The 16,935-nt window shown below is 40.3% G+C and overlaps 1 protein-coding gene across 1 annotated transcript in view; it reads right to left on the reverse strand.

The window, feature by feature from the left end:
• Positions 1 to 9,410, reverse strand: part of TDRD3 (tudor domain containing 3) — a 217,353-nt gene extending 207,943 nt beyond the window's left edge. Inside the window, exon 1 of the mRNA XM_057533172.1 lies at positions 9,271 to 9,410. Within this exon, the coding sequence (XP_057389155.1) occupies positions 9,271 to 9,311 (41 nt within the window). The 5' untranslated portion in view covers positions 9,312 to 9,410. The remainder of the gene's footprint in view (positions 1 to 9,270) is intronic.
• Positions 9,411 to 16,935: the final 7,525 nt, after the last annotated feature.

The raw sequence follows: 16,935 nt of genomic DNA on the forward strand, positions 1-16,935 counted from the left end.
AAAAATCCCAAAGGTTAGTAGAAGTACAAAATTCACCCTTAAGGAAATCTCAAGAGAAAAAACAAAAGGCAAAGAGTGAAGTAAATCTGTTATGCAGACAAATCTAGAATCAAATATCTTCTCTAAGTAGTTATTCCATGCACATAAGTAAGCATTACAAAGGACCAATGTACAATTTCCTGCAACATTTAAACATAATCACTATACTGGAAAAGTTTCTAGAACTTTTCAGTTCAGATCAGCAAATCTAACACCTTCTGTGCTACTGGCTACTAAGGAAAAACATTATTGTAAAGTCTTCCAAGGTGGCTACTATTGAGAGTTACATTTTAATATATAGATTTTTGTGGGGGTTATAATGAAGATTAAAGACTTAAAAGAAAATAATGAGCTCAAAAAATAACATAAACTAGAATATAGATCAGTCTATACAGATCATCTGCACCCCATGAAGATCACATTTTCAGAAACATAAGCTTTTCAGCACTAAATATTTCCCTAACCTGCTATTTTAGGTGAAGCTGACAGAACAGACAATAATAGTTTAAGTGCTTTAGCATCTATTTCTTTTGAGGTCCTTCAAATAATTAAGTGAGTACTAAGTACTAAGAAAAATGATTTTGTCAGTGACAATAAAAGAGAATCCCAAGAGTCAAAGGAAACTCAGGATGTCAGAACTGGAATGAGTGGGTCAAAGCTGCTCTATGGTCAAAAATTCTCCTTCCAGTACTCTTCTCTGCATACACCTTTGAGATTCTGTATGTTAACATAATAAATATCTACTTAAATATAAGATCTAATACAAGTCACTGATAAGACTAGGACATCCTCTTGTTTTCTTCACAAGTCTAGTGGGTTCAAGACTCATCAGGAATTACTCCCAAACTTGTAGATATATAGTCTTGTTAGCCCCACAGGTTCTTCCTGCCTTTATGAGTCCCTGCCACACAAAAAGAGCAGTCTGGAGTAAGAAACATGTAAACAAATAAATTGCAACACAAAGTGGCAAACGTCAAAATATAATATTGCTGAGGATTTATAACAAAATAACAAAGACAGGAAGACCACTAAGCTTGGGTAGAGACCCTGGTTAGAGAATTCTGACTGGCAGGAGCACGGGGCATCCAAGGTCAATTTGTATCAGACTTTATTAAGAATATACAAGGTAGGAGATTGGTTCAAGATGGCGGAGTAGAAGGACGTGCACTCACAACCTCTTGCGAGAGCACCGGAATCACAACTAACTGCTGAACAATCATTGACAGGAAGACACTGGAACTCACCAAAAAAGATACCGGACATACAAAGACAAAGGAGAAGGCACAATGAGACGGTAGGAGGGTCACAATCACAATAAAGTCAAATCCCATAACTGCTGGGTGGGTGACTCATGAACTGGAGAACACTTATACCACAGAAGTCGACCCACTAGAGTGAAGGTTCTGAGCCCCACATCAGTCTTCCCAACCTGGGGGTCCAGCAACAGGAGGAGGAATTCCTAGAGAATCAGACTTTGAAGGCTAGCAGGATTTGATTGCAGGACTTCGACAAGATGGGGGGAAAAGGAGACTCCACTCTTGGAGGGCACACACAAAGTAGTGTGCACATCGGGACCCAGGTGAAGGAGCAGTGACCCCATAGGAGACTGAACCAGACCTACCTGCTACTGCTGGAGGATCTCCTGCAGAGGCAGGGGGTGGCTGTGGCTCACCGTGAGGAAAAGGACACTGGCAGCAGAAGTTCTGGGAAGCACCCCTTGGCGTGAGCCCTCCCAGGGTCCGCCATTAGCCCCACCAAAGAGCAGGGCAGACTCCAGTGTTGGGTCGCCTCAGGCAAAACCACCAACAGGGAGGGAACCCAGCCCCACCCATCAGCAGACAAGGAGATTAAAGTTCTACTGAGCTCTGCCCACCAGAGCAACACCCAGCTCTACCCACCACCAGTCCCTCCCATCAGGAAACCTGCACAAGCCTCTTAAGTAGCCTCATCAACAAGAGAACAGACAGCAGAAGCAAGAAGAACTACAATCCTGCAGCCTGTGGAACAAAAACCACATTCACAGAAAGACAGACAAGATGAAAAAGCAGAGGGCTATGTACCAGATGAAAGAACAAGATACAACCCCAGAAAAACAACTAAATAAGGTGGAGATAAGCAACCTTCCAGAAAAATAATTCAGAGTAGTGATAAGTGAAGATGATCCAGGACCTCGGAAAACGAATGGAGACAAAGATCGAGAAGATGCAAGAAATGTTTAATAAAGAACTAGAAGAATTAAAGAGCAAACAAAGATGAACAACACAACTGAACTGAAAAATACACTACAAGGAATCAATAGTAGAATACCTGAGGCAGAACAACAGGTAAGTGACCTGGAAGACAGAATGGTGGCATTCACTGCCATGGAACAGAATAAAGAAAAAAGAATGAAAAGAAATGAAGACACCCTAAGAGACCTCTGGGACAACATTAAACACAACAACATTGGCATTATAGGAGTCCCAGAAGGAGAAGAGAGAGAGAAATGACCCAAGAAAATATTTCAACAGATTATAGTCCAAAACTTCCCTAACATGGGAAAGGAAATAGCCACCCAAGTCCAGGAAGCGCAGCGAGTCCCATACAGGATAAACCCAAGGAGAAACACGCCAAGACACATAGTAATCAAATTGGCAAAAATTAAAGACAAAGATAAATTATTGAAAGCAGCAAGGGAAAAATGACAAATAACATACAAGGGAACTCCCCATAAGGTTAACAGCTGATTTCTCAGAAGAAACTCTACAAGCCAGAAGGGAGTGGCAGGATATATTTAAACTGATGAAAGGGAAGAACCTACAACCAAGATTACTCGACCCGGCAAGGATCTCAGTCAGATCCAACAGAGAAACCAAAAGCATTACAGACAAGCAAAAGCTAAGAGAATTCAGCACCACCAAACCAGCTCTACAACAAATGCTAAAGGAACTTCTCTAAGTGGGAAACACAAGAGAAGAAAAGGACCTACAAAACACAAACCCATAACAATTAAAAAATGGTAATAGGAACATACATGTCGATAATTATCTTAAACAAAAACGGATTAAATGCTCCAACCAAAAGACACAGGTTCATTGAATGCATACAAAAACAAGACCCATATATATGCTGTCCACAAGAGACCCACTTCAGACCCAGGGACACATACAGACTGAAAGTGAGGGGATGGAAAAATATACTCCATGCAAATGGAAATCAAAAGAAAGCTGGAGTAGCAATACTCATATCAGATAAAATAGACTTAAAAATAAAGAATGTTACAAGAGACAAGGAAGGACACTACATAATGATCAAGGGATCAATCCAAGAAGAAGATATAACAATTGTAAATACATATGCACCCGACATAGGAGCAGCTCAATACATAAGGCAACTGCTAACAGCTGTAACAGAAGAAATGGACAGTAACACAATAATAGTGGGGAACTGTAACACCTCACTTACACCAATGGACAGATCATCCAAACAGAAAACTAATAAGGAAACAGAAACTTTAAATGACACAATAGACCAGATAGATTTAATTGATATTTATAGGACATTCCATCCAAAAACAGCAGACTACACTTTCTTCTCAAGTGCACACGGAACATTCTCCAGGATAGATCACATGTTGGGTCACAAATCAAGCCTCAGTAAATTTAAGAGAACTGAAATCATATCAAGCATCTTCTTTTCTGACCACAATGCTATGAGATTAGAAATCAATTACAGGGGAAAAAAACGTAAAAAACAAAAACACATGGAGTCTAAACAATACGTTATTAAATAACCAAAAGATCACTGAAGAAATCAAAGAGGAAATCAAAAAATACCTAGAGACAAATGACAACGAACACACGACGATCCAAAACCTACTGGATGCAGCAAAAGCAGATCTAAGAGGGAAGTTTATAGCTATTCAAGCCTACCTCAAGAAACAAGAAAAATTTCAAATAAGCAACCTAACCTTACACCTAAAGGAATTAGAGAAAGGACAAACAAAACCCAAAATTAGTAGAAGGAAAGAAATCATGAAGATCAGAGCAGAAATAAATGAAATAGAAACAAAGAAAACAACAGCAAAGATCAATAAAACTAAAAGCTGGTTCTTTGAGAAGATAACCAAAATTGATAAGCCATTAGCCAGACTCATTAAGAAAAAGAGGGAGAGGACTCAAATCAATAAAATTAAAAATGAAAAAGAAGTTACAACGGACACTGCAGAAATACAAAGCATCCTAAGAGACTACCACAAGCAACTCTTTGCCAATAAAATGGACAACCTGGAAGAAATGGACAAACTCTTAGAAAGGTATAATCTTCCAAGACTGAACCATGAAGAAAAAGAAATTATGAACAGACCAATCACAAGTAATGAAATTGAAACTGTGATTAAAAATCTTCCAACAAAGAAAAGTCCAGGACCAGATGGCTTCACAGGTGAATTCTATCAAACATTTAGAGAAGAGTTAAACCCGTCCTTCTCAAACTCTTCCAAAAAATTGCAGAGGAAGGAACACTCCCAAACTCATTCTATGAGGCCACCATCACCTGGATACCAAAACCAGACAAAGATACTAAAAAAAAAGAAAATTACAGACCAATATCACTGATGAATATAGATGTAAAAATCCTCAACAAAATACTAGCAAACAGAATCCAACAACACATTAAAAGGATCATACACCATGATCAAGTGGGATTTAACCCAGGGATGCAAGGATTCTTCAATATACGCAAATCAATCCATGTGATACACCATATTAACAAACTGAAGAATAAAAACCATATGATCATCTCAATAGATGCAGAGAAAGCTTTTGACAAAATTCAACACCCATTTATGATAAAAACTCTCCAGAAAGTGGGCATAGAGGGAACCTACCTCAACATAATAAAGGCCATATACGACAAACCCACAGCAAACATCATTCTCAATGGTGAAAAACTGAAACCATTTTCTCTAAGATCAGGAACAAGACAAGGATGTCCACTCTCGCAACTATTATTCAACATAGTTTTGGAAGTCCTAGCCACAGCAATCAGAGCAGAAAAAGAAATAAAAGGAATACAAATTGGAAAAGAAGTAAAACTGTCACTGTTTGCAGATGACATAATACTATACATAGAGAATCCTAAACATGCCACCAGAAAACTACTAGAGCTAATCAATGAATCTGGTAAAGTTGCAGGATACAAAATTAATGCACAGAAATCTCTTGCATTCCTATACACTAATGATGAAAAATCTGAAAGAGAAATTTAGGAAACACTCCCATTTACCATTGCAACAAAAACAATAAAATACCTAGGAATAAACCTACCTAGAGAGACAAAAGACCTGTATGCAGAAAACTATAAGACAGTGATGAGGGCTTCCCTGGTGGCGCAGTGGTTGAGAATCTGCCTGCCAATGCAGGGGACACGGGTTCGAGCCCTGGTCTGGGAAGATCCCACATGCCGCGGAGCAACTAGGCCCGTGAGCCACAATTACTGAGCCTGCGCGTCTGGAGCCTGTGCTCCACAACAAGAGAGGCCACGATAGTGAGAGGCCTGCGCACCATGATGAAGAGTGGCCCCCACTTGCTGCAACTAGAGAAAGCCCTCGCACAGAAACAAAGACCCAACACAGCCATAAATAAATAAATAAAAATTTAAAAAAGATTCAGACAATCCAGAACAGAACATGAAGTCCCCTTCACCATTACCACCCCTGCCCAGCTCCCAGAGCCTCCCTGCAAGTAACCATCATCAACAAACAGGCGGCTTCCTTCCAGACCCCTTTCAAAAAAAAAAAAAAGACTGTGATGAAAGAAATTAAAGGTGATACCAACAGATGGAGAGATATACCATGTTCCTGGATTGGAAGAATCAATAGTGTGAAAATGACTATACTACCCAAAACAATCTACAGATTCAATGCAATCCCTATCAAATTACCAATAGCATTTTTTACAGAACTAGAACAAAAACACCTTAAAATCTGTATGGAGACACAAAGGACCCTGAATAGCCAAAGCAGTCTTATGGAAAAAAAACAGAGCTGGAGGAATCAGACTCCCTGACTTCAGACTGTACTACAAACCTACAGTAATCAAGACAATATGGTACTGGTAGAAAAACAGAAATATAGATCAATAGAACAGGATAGAAAGCCCAGAGATAAACTCACTCACCTATGGTCAACTAATCTATGACAAAGGAGGCAAGGATATACAATGGAGAAAAGACAGTCTCTTCAATAAGTGGTGCTGGGAAAACTGGACAGCTACATGTAAAAGAATGAAATCAGAACACTCCCTAACACCATACATAAAAATAAACTCAAAATGGATTAGAGACCTAAATGTAAGACTGAACACTATAAAACTCTTAGAGGAAAACTTAGGCAGAACAGTCTTTGACATAAATCACAGCAAGATCTTTTTTGATCCACCTCCTAGAGTAATGGAAATAAAAACAAAAATAAACAAATGGGACCTAATGAAACTTAAAAGCTTTTGCAAAGCAAACTACAAACCAGACGAAAAGACAACCCTCAGAATGGCAGAAAATATTTGCAAAGGAATCAATGGACAAAGGATTAATCTCCAAAACATATAAACAGCACCTGCAGCTCAATATTAAAAAAACAAATAACCCAATCCAAAAATGGGCAGAAAACCTAAATACACCTTTCTCCAAAGAAGACATACAGATGGCCAAGAGGCACATGAAAAGCTGCTCAACATCACTAATTATTAGAGAAATGCAAATCAAAACTACAATGAGGTATCACCTCACACCAGTTAGAATGGGCATCATCAGAAAATCTACAAACAACAAATTCTGGAGAGGATGTGAAGAAAAGGGAACCCTCTTGCACTGTTGGTGGGAATGTAAATTGATACAGCCACTATGGAGAACAGTATGGAGGTTCCTTAAAAAACTAAAAATAGAATTACCATATGACCCAGCAATCCCACTACTGGGCATATACCCAGAGAAAACCATAATTCAAAAAGACAGATGCACCCCAATGTTCACTGCAGCACTATTTACAATAGCCAGGCCATGGAAAGAATCTAAATGCCCATCGACAGATGAATGGATAAAGATGTGGTACATATATACAATGGAATATTACTCAGCCATAAAAAGGAACGAAACTGGGTCATTTGCAGGTACGTGGATGGATCTAGAGACTGTCATACAGAGTGAAATAAGTCAGAAAGAGAAAAACAAATATCGTATATTAATGCATATATGTGGAACCTAGAAAAATGGTACAGATGGACTGGTTTGCAGGACAGAAATAGAGACACAGATGTAGAGAACAAATGTATGGACACCAAGGGGGAAAGTGGCAGGGGCGGGGGTGCGGTGGTGGGATGAATTGGGAGATTGGGATTGACATATATACACTAATATGTATAAAATGGATAACTAATAAGAACCTGCTGTATAAAAAAATAAATTAAATAAAATTCAAAAATTCAAAAAAAAAAAAGAACCTACAAGGTAGTGAGCTCCCTGGCATTACAGATATACAGAAACATAAGATGCAGTTTACCCACCCTTAAGGATCTTAGAGTCCAAAGAACAATTTAGTATGTGTTTGGAATCAAAATATTGAGACAGGCCTTTCTAATACAGGTGGGATCACGTTGGAAAGCAGTAAAAGACTGTAAACGAATTCATACAACTAGTTTGAAGAACTAAGGCTTAATCAAACAAAGAATGGGGAAAAACTCAGAAAGAGTGATCCAAGATTTTTCAAGACAGCGTTGTGAGGTAAAGAAACTGAATGTAGAAATTCCAGTTAGAAGAACAAAAATAAAACTGAAAAAGGAGTTTTTAACGCTACAGTTTGTTATGCCAAGAGTGTTCTAAGCAAAAACTGTCAGAACAGTAACAGTTAAAAGCACCAGAGCTGGAACCAGCCCCTCTGTGCTCACCATTCAACTCCACCACTTTCCAGTTATGTCATTTTTGGGGGGAAGTTACTTAACAATTTTGTGCCTCAATCTCTTCACCTGTAAAATGAGGTGCCAGTAGAGCCAGGAACAGCGTCTTCAAAACACAGGTGTTACAGCCCTCTAATCAAAAATTTAATTCACAAAATCAAATCCATCCTTTAGGTACTTGTAGGCTCCATATCCTGGCCACAAACTTTTAAGGTCTTAATCTTCATTGGACACCCTTCTACTTCCAGGAACCATAGGGATCTAATATCAATTCTGCAAACCAATAGGCACTTTCCTACCTCTGTGCCTCATCTCCAGCGGCTCTGTACCTACAAAGCCTTTTCCTCACCATCTCCCAAAGCCCACTTCTCTAGGAAATTAACTCTCCTTCCTCTCCAATTCCATACCACATTTGGTATGTTTACCACAATTTCCCGTTTTTGTGTTTGTTGTTTTAATGCCTCCTTCCCCTCTTTTCGCTAAGATAGTGAACTTCCAGAGAGCAGGGGCAAATCTTTTTCAACCTCCTTCCCACCCTTCATCCCAGACTGTGCCCATGCAGGCCTGTTAAAGCGTTAGTAAATTAAACTGGATGTTTACAACCCTAATGGCCTAAGTTGCAGAAGCTGCTTAATTCGCATAATTTTTTTATTGTTTTCGGATCCTAAAATCTTAACATGTCTTTAAAAATCCGAACACCGTCATCCTTTCAAGAAAAGTTCTACGGAGCATCCACACGAGTTAACGTGGTCATTCTCAGCTTCAGAAGTTGTGTGTCTGCCGCAGAGGGCGGCTTTCCCCTGCTCCGTCCTGTACTTTGGAATAAGGAGGACGGAGACGCGGCCGGCAACAACCTGGGCGGTGCTCTGCCCTCAACTTCCCGCGGGCCCGCGGGCTCCGGCCGCGCTCGTCCCTCTCCGCCGCACTCCGTTGTCCAGCCCTCGCCTCCCCTCGTCCAGCCGCGGCAACAACCCCCGGAGCGGCGCGGTGGCGCTGAGGGTCCGCCCGCGCGGCTCGGCTCGGGCCTGCGTCGCCGCCCGCTCCGCCGCCCTGCCCGCGGCCCCCGGCCTCTCCCCGGCGCGCCGCCCGCCTCCCGGGGCCCAGGCCGCGCCGCCACGCCGAGGGGAGCTGGAGAACTCGCTCGGCTCCGCGTGGCGCCGGGGGCGGAGCCGGCCCGGAGGGCCCGGGGAGAGGCCGGGGGCGGGCGGCGGCCTCCGCCTACCCCGACACGCACCCCACCGCCCCAACCCCAACCCTACTCCGGCCCGGCCCGCGCCCGCGGCCGATGGGACTCGCCACTTACCAACCCGCCTGGGACAACACCGCGCCGGGGACCTCGGCCATGGTAGCTGCTTAGGCCGGGGGTGGTGGGGGGCTCGGGTGGGGGTGGGGAGAAGGCCTGCTGCTTGAGACCAAAAAAAAAAAAAAAAAAGAAAAAGAAAAAAGAAAAGAAAAGAAAAAACTCCTCTGGTCGGCTCTGCAACTGGGCATGCTCAGTGCGCCCGGCGCTTCCGCGTGCGGGTTCCGCTCGCCGCGTTTTCCGAGCGGCCGCAGGGGCCGGCCTGGCGTGAGGCTGTGAGGCTGTGGCGCGCCGACAGCGGCGATCCGCCTAGGACAGGCAGAGGCCTGCAGGTCGGGGCAAATTTGTCGGTAAAGAGCACGGCACGGCCTCTCCGCCGAAGGCCGGTTGCTTTTCGTTCGGGGTCACTTTTCTGAGTTGCACACCGTGGAAACTAGTGGGGCGGTTCTTTGTACAGCAGAAAGTAAGGCCGCGTTTCCAGCGCCCACAGGCGGCCACCTCCGAGACGGCAGGACAGCGCTAGAGGTGAGACGCTCGGGCGGTGGCGGAAAAGCGCTTCCAGTTAAGCACTAATAAGGCCACATTTCGTACAGGGAAAGTCAAAGGAAGGGTGTTCCCAGTCCACTCCACACAGGAGAAAAGTTTACTTTCTTATGAAAATTCGCTCCATTTGCTCCCTTTTTCGATCTGCCCGGATACAAAGAAAAGAAATATAATCGGATTTTTCCGACTCCCCACAGCTAAATCGGACTGTCCAGGTCCCACACTACAATAAAAGTGAATGGGTCAACCCAGGGAAAACCTGCACTTAAGGGATATGGGAAAATCGGGGAGTTCTGTCGGTGCTAGTTTTTCCTGTCGCTCTCCCACTGGGCCCGTCCAGGTCCCGGCACGGCCCTCTGATATTGGCACGGGCACTGCCAGGCCCAGTTCCCACCCGCCGCTTCCCGGTGCCCTTCTCTGGCTCTCCGGGGGACTGAAGCATAGAGGCGGCTTCCGAGTGGGCCTGCGCGGCAGCGCCGCCGAGTAACGCAGGAGACACTCCAACGCGATTGGGCGGCCGAGACTCACGCCAGCCAATCGGAGGAACAGGCGGAAGGGGCGCTGGGCCCGGGAGACGCTCCCTGAGAGTTTGCTCCACCCGCCACGGTTTTCCAGTCTTGTGGCTGCTGGGGAGAAACATTCAATCGAGTGGCTCTGGTCCCACGTGCCAAGTCACTTGGGAAGACTGTTAAAACCTTCAACCCTTTAGCGGGGCTGCCTCATCTGTTTCATTATCACCAACGTGGATTTAGAGCAGAGACTGCGGAATTGGGCAGAGTCGCTCCTGGGACTGGGGAGGAAACTGACAGTTACAGAAGGAAGAGGATAATTACACAGGGTGGAGTTAAATTCCTTAATGCAAATTTTTTTCACGATGCTTTGCTTAGCTGTGATGCTACTGAAATGTGTGTCCGAGCACGTTGCTTAGATACTGATTTTAATGAAACATGTTTCCAAGCACTTTTAGAATCAGAAATAACTATATCCTTGTCCCTACATTTTGCAGTAGTATACAATGTTTAGTCCATTGATATACTACATGTGTATTTCAATTTATAGGCACCATTCAAAATATCCAGGAGTCAGGAAAAGATTTACCATTCTGAAGCTAAATAGATGACTCAAATTTAAATTGCTAATAATTTTTATTGTTTGTGGAATTTTCTCTTACCAATTGCATTTTTCAACTAGTGTAACTTGTTAACTATGAAAGTAATATGTTGTCCCAATCATCAGAATTCTTTGCTGGTTAAATGTGAAGCCTTTACACATTTGGTCTCATATGCAGTGTGTACAATAAGAATTTACCATTGTGTGGTACTTAAAATAACTTTAATAAAATGCTCCACAAAACACTAAATTCCCTTACTTCAAGAAATGCTTTAAAGAATGGGTCGAAGATTCCCACTGGAGGAATTTGGGATAATATGAGCATCAAAAAGAATAATTACAATAATTGAATTTTTAAAAAAGGATAAAGAAAATGCAAGAATTCAGAATGCCAGTAAAAATAAATAAAAGGAAGGAGGATGAAACTTTTCTTTCAAAGAAATAGCAGAGAATAAATGTAGAACAAATAATAGAATTAGAAAATCACCATATTCCAAGTCAATCTCAATTGATTCAGACAGAGTCCATCAGAGAATGCTAAAAGGCACTGGGTGAAAGATTGTAGGAGTATAGAATCTTCACATGGTCTCAAAGTATCAAGCCATAACTTACTTCTTACAAAAGGGAAAAGCATACCTTTACTTTAAAGAAAAAAAATCATTGCCTTAAGTAAGTGATCAAGGCTAGAATCACTAATGTGCTTAGTGATACAATGCAATTAGAAATACATGTCATCTGAGAAATATTCTTTCCAAAATTGTTTAACCTGAATTTAAGCAAGCTTCTAGACAGTAGTTCACAACCAGGAGGTGGATCCCTACCCCACCCTCCACCCCCATCCCCTGGGCACATTTGGCATGTGTGAGACATTTTGGTTGTCACAACCTGGTGAGAGGGGGATTCTATTAAACATCCTGCAATGAACAGGATAGCCACCTGATCCAAGATGTCAGTAGTGCCAAGGCTGAGATATGTAGGAGCTATTGGAACAAGTAAAACATAAGGAAACAGGCAAATAAATCTAGAATGTGGCATCTTCTACAAGAAACCTGGCCTGGGCTGTTCAAATGAGCCAATGCAACTAAAAAAAAAAAAAAAAAAATTCTTCCAGATTAAAGAGAGTAAAGAGACATGACAACAACATGCAACCCTGGATTTTAAAAGAATAAGGGGAAGGAAAAGGAGGAGAGATTTTTGTGGCCAAATGCGCAAATTTAAATGGACTAGATATCGGATAGTACAATGGAATTATAATTTTCTTAGATGTGATAATATTGTCCTTAATGTTAGAAATTTTATGTCAAACATTTATGGCTGAAGAGTTGTGTCTACAACTTATTATTATATATATATGTGTGTATGTGTATATATATATATATATATATATATATATATATATATACATACACGAACGAGAGGGAGAAGGTAAATGTGGCAGAATGTTTAAAATGGGTGAATCTGATTGGAGGGTCGGGTGCTCATTACATATTTTTAAAAATTTTATCTAAGTTTGAAACTTTTCAAAATAAAAATTTAAGGAAAAAAGCATGGATTATACTAACTTCTTTCACATCAAAAATTTTACATTGGAATTATGTTCGTATTGATAAGTTAGTGCCATGGGATATGGTAGGAGCTGACTAGACAAAAAATTATATTTCCATTTTTAATAAGATGAATCATTGATTTACAGAAAATATAAAGTCTACAATGAACTGAAAGCTGGAGGAGAGCCTAAGGATGACAAAAGTGCTTTGTTAGGTACAAGAGGACAAAAAGGAGGAGTTAAATGTATTGGAGTCAATGGTATAAATTAACAGAAGAGAGACTGAAAATCCATTCAACTATGTTTTGCCCCTTTCGTTTCAGTGAAGGAAAAGTTTCTCAGATTGAAAATGATAGAAGACTATGGATGAGGAGGTAAAAACCACAATTTAAAAAGTGGTATTATAAGAGTACCTAGCCCCTCAGAGACACATTAAATCTTTTGACCTTAAGCCATTTACAACCCAGAGAATACTAAAATAACCTGTGAATAACTTAGATGAGCCAATGCTAGGGAGCTTTGAAGAACTGCTGAGCTTTTCAGGAAATGTCCTAGAAGCCTGTCAACAGGAAAAAACTATTTTCAGTTTTAAGAAAGGGAAGAGAATCTTTTCAACAAATGGTGCTGGGACAACTGGGTATTCACATGCAAAATAATAAAGTCGGACCCCTTTTAACATCATATATAAAAATTATTTCAGGGCTTCCCTGGTGGCGCAGTGGTTGAGAATCTGCCTGCCAATGCGGGGGACACGGGTTCGAGCCCTGGTCTGGGAAGATCCCACATGCCGCGGGACCAACTAGGCCCGTGAGCCACAACTGCTGAGCCTGCGCGTCTGGAGCCCGTGCTCCGCAACAAGAGAGGCCGCGACGGCGAGAGGCCCGCACACCGCGATGAGGAGTGGCCCCCGCTCGCCGCAACTGGAGAGAGCCCTCGCACAGAAACGAGGACCCAACACAGCCAAAAATAAATAAATAAATAAATAAAAATTAAAAAAAAAAAAGTTTAAAAAAAAAAAAATTATTTCAAAACTGATTATAGATTTAAATGCAGGGCTAAAAATATAATACTCCTAAAAGAAAATGTAAAAGCAAATCTTCATGACCATGGGTTAGGCAATAGATATGACATCCAAAACACAATTGAAAAAAAGAAAAATTAGATAAGTCAGACTTCATCAAAATTTAAAACTTTTGTGACTCGAAGATCATCAAGACAGTGAAAAGACAATTTACAGAAAGGGAGAAAATAGGGGTTTGTATCAAGAATATATAAAGACTCTTATAATTCAATAATAAAAAGACAACTCAGTTAAAAATAGGCAACGCATTTAAACAGATATTTCTTCAAAGGAGACATACAAATGGCCAATAAGTTAATGAAAAGGTACTCAACATCATTAGTCACTAGGGAAATACAAATCAAAAGCACATGAGATACTTCACACCCACTAGAATGGCTATGGTTAAAAAGATGAAGGACAATGACAAGTGTTGGTGAGGACATGGAGAAACTTGAACCTTCGCACATTGCCAGTGGGAATGTAAAATCATGTAACCACTTTGGAAAGCAGTTTGGCAGGTCTCAAAAACTTAACTTAATAGAGTTTTCATATGACTCAGCAATTCATATATACTTCTAGGTACATATACCCAAGAGAAAAGGAAACATGTCCACACAAAAACTTGTACATGGATGTTCATAGCATTATTCATATTAGCCAATAAGTGGAAAAAATAATCAAAATGTCCATCAACTCATGAAAAGATCAATAAAAGAAGTGGGGTTCCACAAACTAAAGACCAGGGAATTTGCTGTTAACCCATTTGTCATGGTTCTAGAACTCATGATTTAGGAAATGATTTAGTAGGCAGAGGATTGAAATAGCTGACCTCTAAAGATTGTTTGACTCGTAGAATTCTATGTAAAATGAACCTCATTTCCTTTTAAAAAAAAAAAAAGAAGAAGAAGTTTCTTAACTACTGAGTACAAGAAATAGGTGGCCATCAGGAGAGTCTGGGTTATGCCATGACAATAAACAACCACAAAATATTAGTGATTTGTGATCAAAACATGTTTATTTTTCTTTCATGTTATATGTCTAATGTGGATGTCTGGAGAGTGGGGAGAAAGGCCTTGATCATTCTCACTCCAGGACCCTGACAAAGCACTAACCATCTGGAACATTGCTGATTGAAGCAGTAGGAGAAAAGAAGACTCTGGAGGATCTCACACTGGAAATTAAATGCTCTGCCAGGACTGGACATATGACAACACAGGAAGTCAAACACCAGGAGCCAGTAGGTGGAGAGCCAGAACTATTCAGTGAGCAAGATTAATGGCTGTGGTAGTCAATGCGGTGCAGTAACACCACAAAAAAAACAAAAACAAAATCCGGAAGATAAAGTGTCTATCAATAGGGAAATATTTAAATAAGTTATAATGGGTACCATTGTAGACATTACCAAAAAAAAAAAGAAAGAAAAAAATTTAACAGATCACTATGAACTGACTAAGATATATTAGTGAGATACATATGTGGAGTAAAAAAATAAAAGCAAGTTTTAATGTGATGAGTTACTACAAATCATTAAGAAAAAGGCAAAATTGCCATAGAGAAATGGGCAGAGTATGTGTATAGGCAATATACAAAAATAAAATCTAAGTATTCAGTAAATATGTGAAAATGTTTAACCACATCAATAAGCACAAAATGACAATTAAAACAATGGGATATCGATAAAACTCCGTTTTCACCAACCCAATGGTAAAAACTAGTAGACAATAATCAAACGTTGGCAAGGATATGGGGAAATTTTTAGTGCACTGCTCATAGGAGTAAAGTCAATACAACCACTTGGGAGAGTATTTTGGCAATATCTGGCAAAACCGAAAAGGTGCATACCTTATGATTGAGCATTTTCATTTTTAGATACCTATTCCAAAGAAAAATGTTCATTGATGCATTGTTTAAACTAGAAGAATGAAAACAACTCCAATGTCCAATTGGGGAGAAATGAGTTTTAAAAAGTGTTATATATATTTTTTTCTACCAAAAAATAGAATGATCTATGCCAGTTTAAATAAATACACTAGACCTCCTACATGTCAGTTTGGGTGGATCTTGACAACATAATGCCAAGTTTTTTTTAAAAAAAGAGCAGCTTGATAAACATACTCAGGGTACTTACCTTATGTGAAATTTTAAACGCACATACTAAAATATATATATTACAACAGAGCTCTGTGCAATGATGGATGTGTTCTATATCTGCACTGTCTAATATAATAGCTGCTAGTCACATGTGGCTACTGAGCACTTGGAATATGGTTAGTGCAATAGAAGAACTGATTTTTAAAACATTATTTTAACTAATTTAAATTTAAATACCCACACTGGCTAGTGGCTATGTACTGGACAGCATAGATATATTTATGTTTGGATGTATAGGTGCACACAAATGCACTGTAGAAGGATGAAAATACATTTGAAGGATACCCAACAAACTCAGAATACTGGTTGAAGTGGGGAAGAAAGGGAATACATCTGAGGGAAGTTGCCAGAGAGGAATTTTGCTTTGTTGGTAAGGTTTATTCCTTTAAAAGGAATAGAAGCAATTATGACAATATATTAGTTACTGTTCCTTGAGTAGTAAGAATATGGATGTTTTAAAATTATTATTTATACTTTTGGTTGCATTTTAAATATCTCAAAAAAGCAAGTTGTAACACTGTTGTATTACATGATACTTTAAAATAATATATGTAATACACTTTCATTTTCTACAGTATATTGTTTTATGTTGTTAATATAATGAACATATAATCAGTATAAAAATAACAAGAAAAAAATAATGGGGAAAGGAGGGCAAATAAAAAGACTATAATAGTGACCTTAGAAATTTGAAATGTGGAAGAAAATAGACTTGTCCTTGTCAATCCCAGATGATAGTCCTAAGGACTAAAGAAAAGATTTCAGCTTAATTTAATAAAGAATCCTAATCTAGAGGCAGTCCAACAAGGAAACAGGCAGTCTTAGAACAGAGTGAGTTCCCCAGAGTTAGACGATTCAAGCTTCCGTTAGATGATTAATTGGTACGAATATTACAGAAAAGAATCCAAGCAGTTAGACTGGTTCAGTGGTTCACAAAGGATTTTCTAAGGAGCCCTAGTGGCTCCACTTGCTGCCTGAAGAACCACAGTATGTGGCAAGGAAAAGGGGCAGCAAGCTGGAGTCTAAGGCCCTAAGCCCCCTCAAAGCAGAACAGCACTTCTTTTATCTGCTTTAATTTGAATAAAGGATTCAACAATTAAAAAGAAGGTTTAGGAACCATGAGACTAGATGAGTAAGCCATTCATTCATTCAACAGGGATTTTTTGAGCCCACACTATGAGCCAACCACTGTGCCAGGCACTGCAGGTGAGATTAGCAGTCATGAGCCCTGCCTTTGAGGTTTATAGTCTATCTG

The sequence above is a fragment of the Balaenoptera acutorostrata genome, chromosome 18, assembly GCF_949987535.1.
Source record: "Balaenoptera acutorostrata chromosome 18, mBalAcu1.1, whole genome shotgun sequence".
NCBI lineage: Eukaryota > Metazoa > Chordata > Mammalia > Artiodactyla > Balaenopteridae > Balaenoptera > Balaenoptera acutorostrata.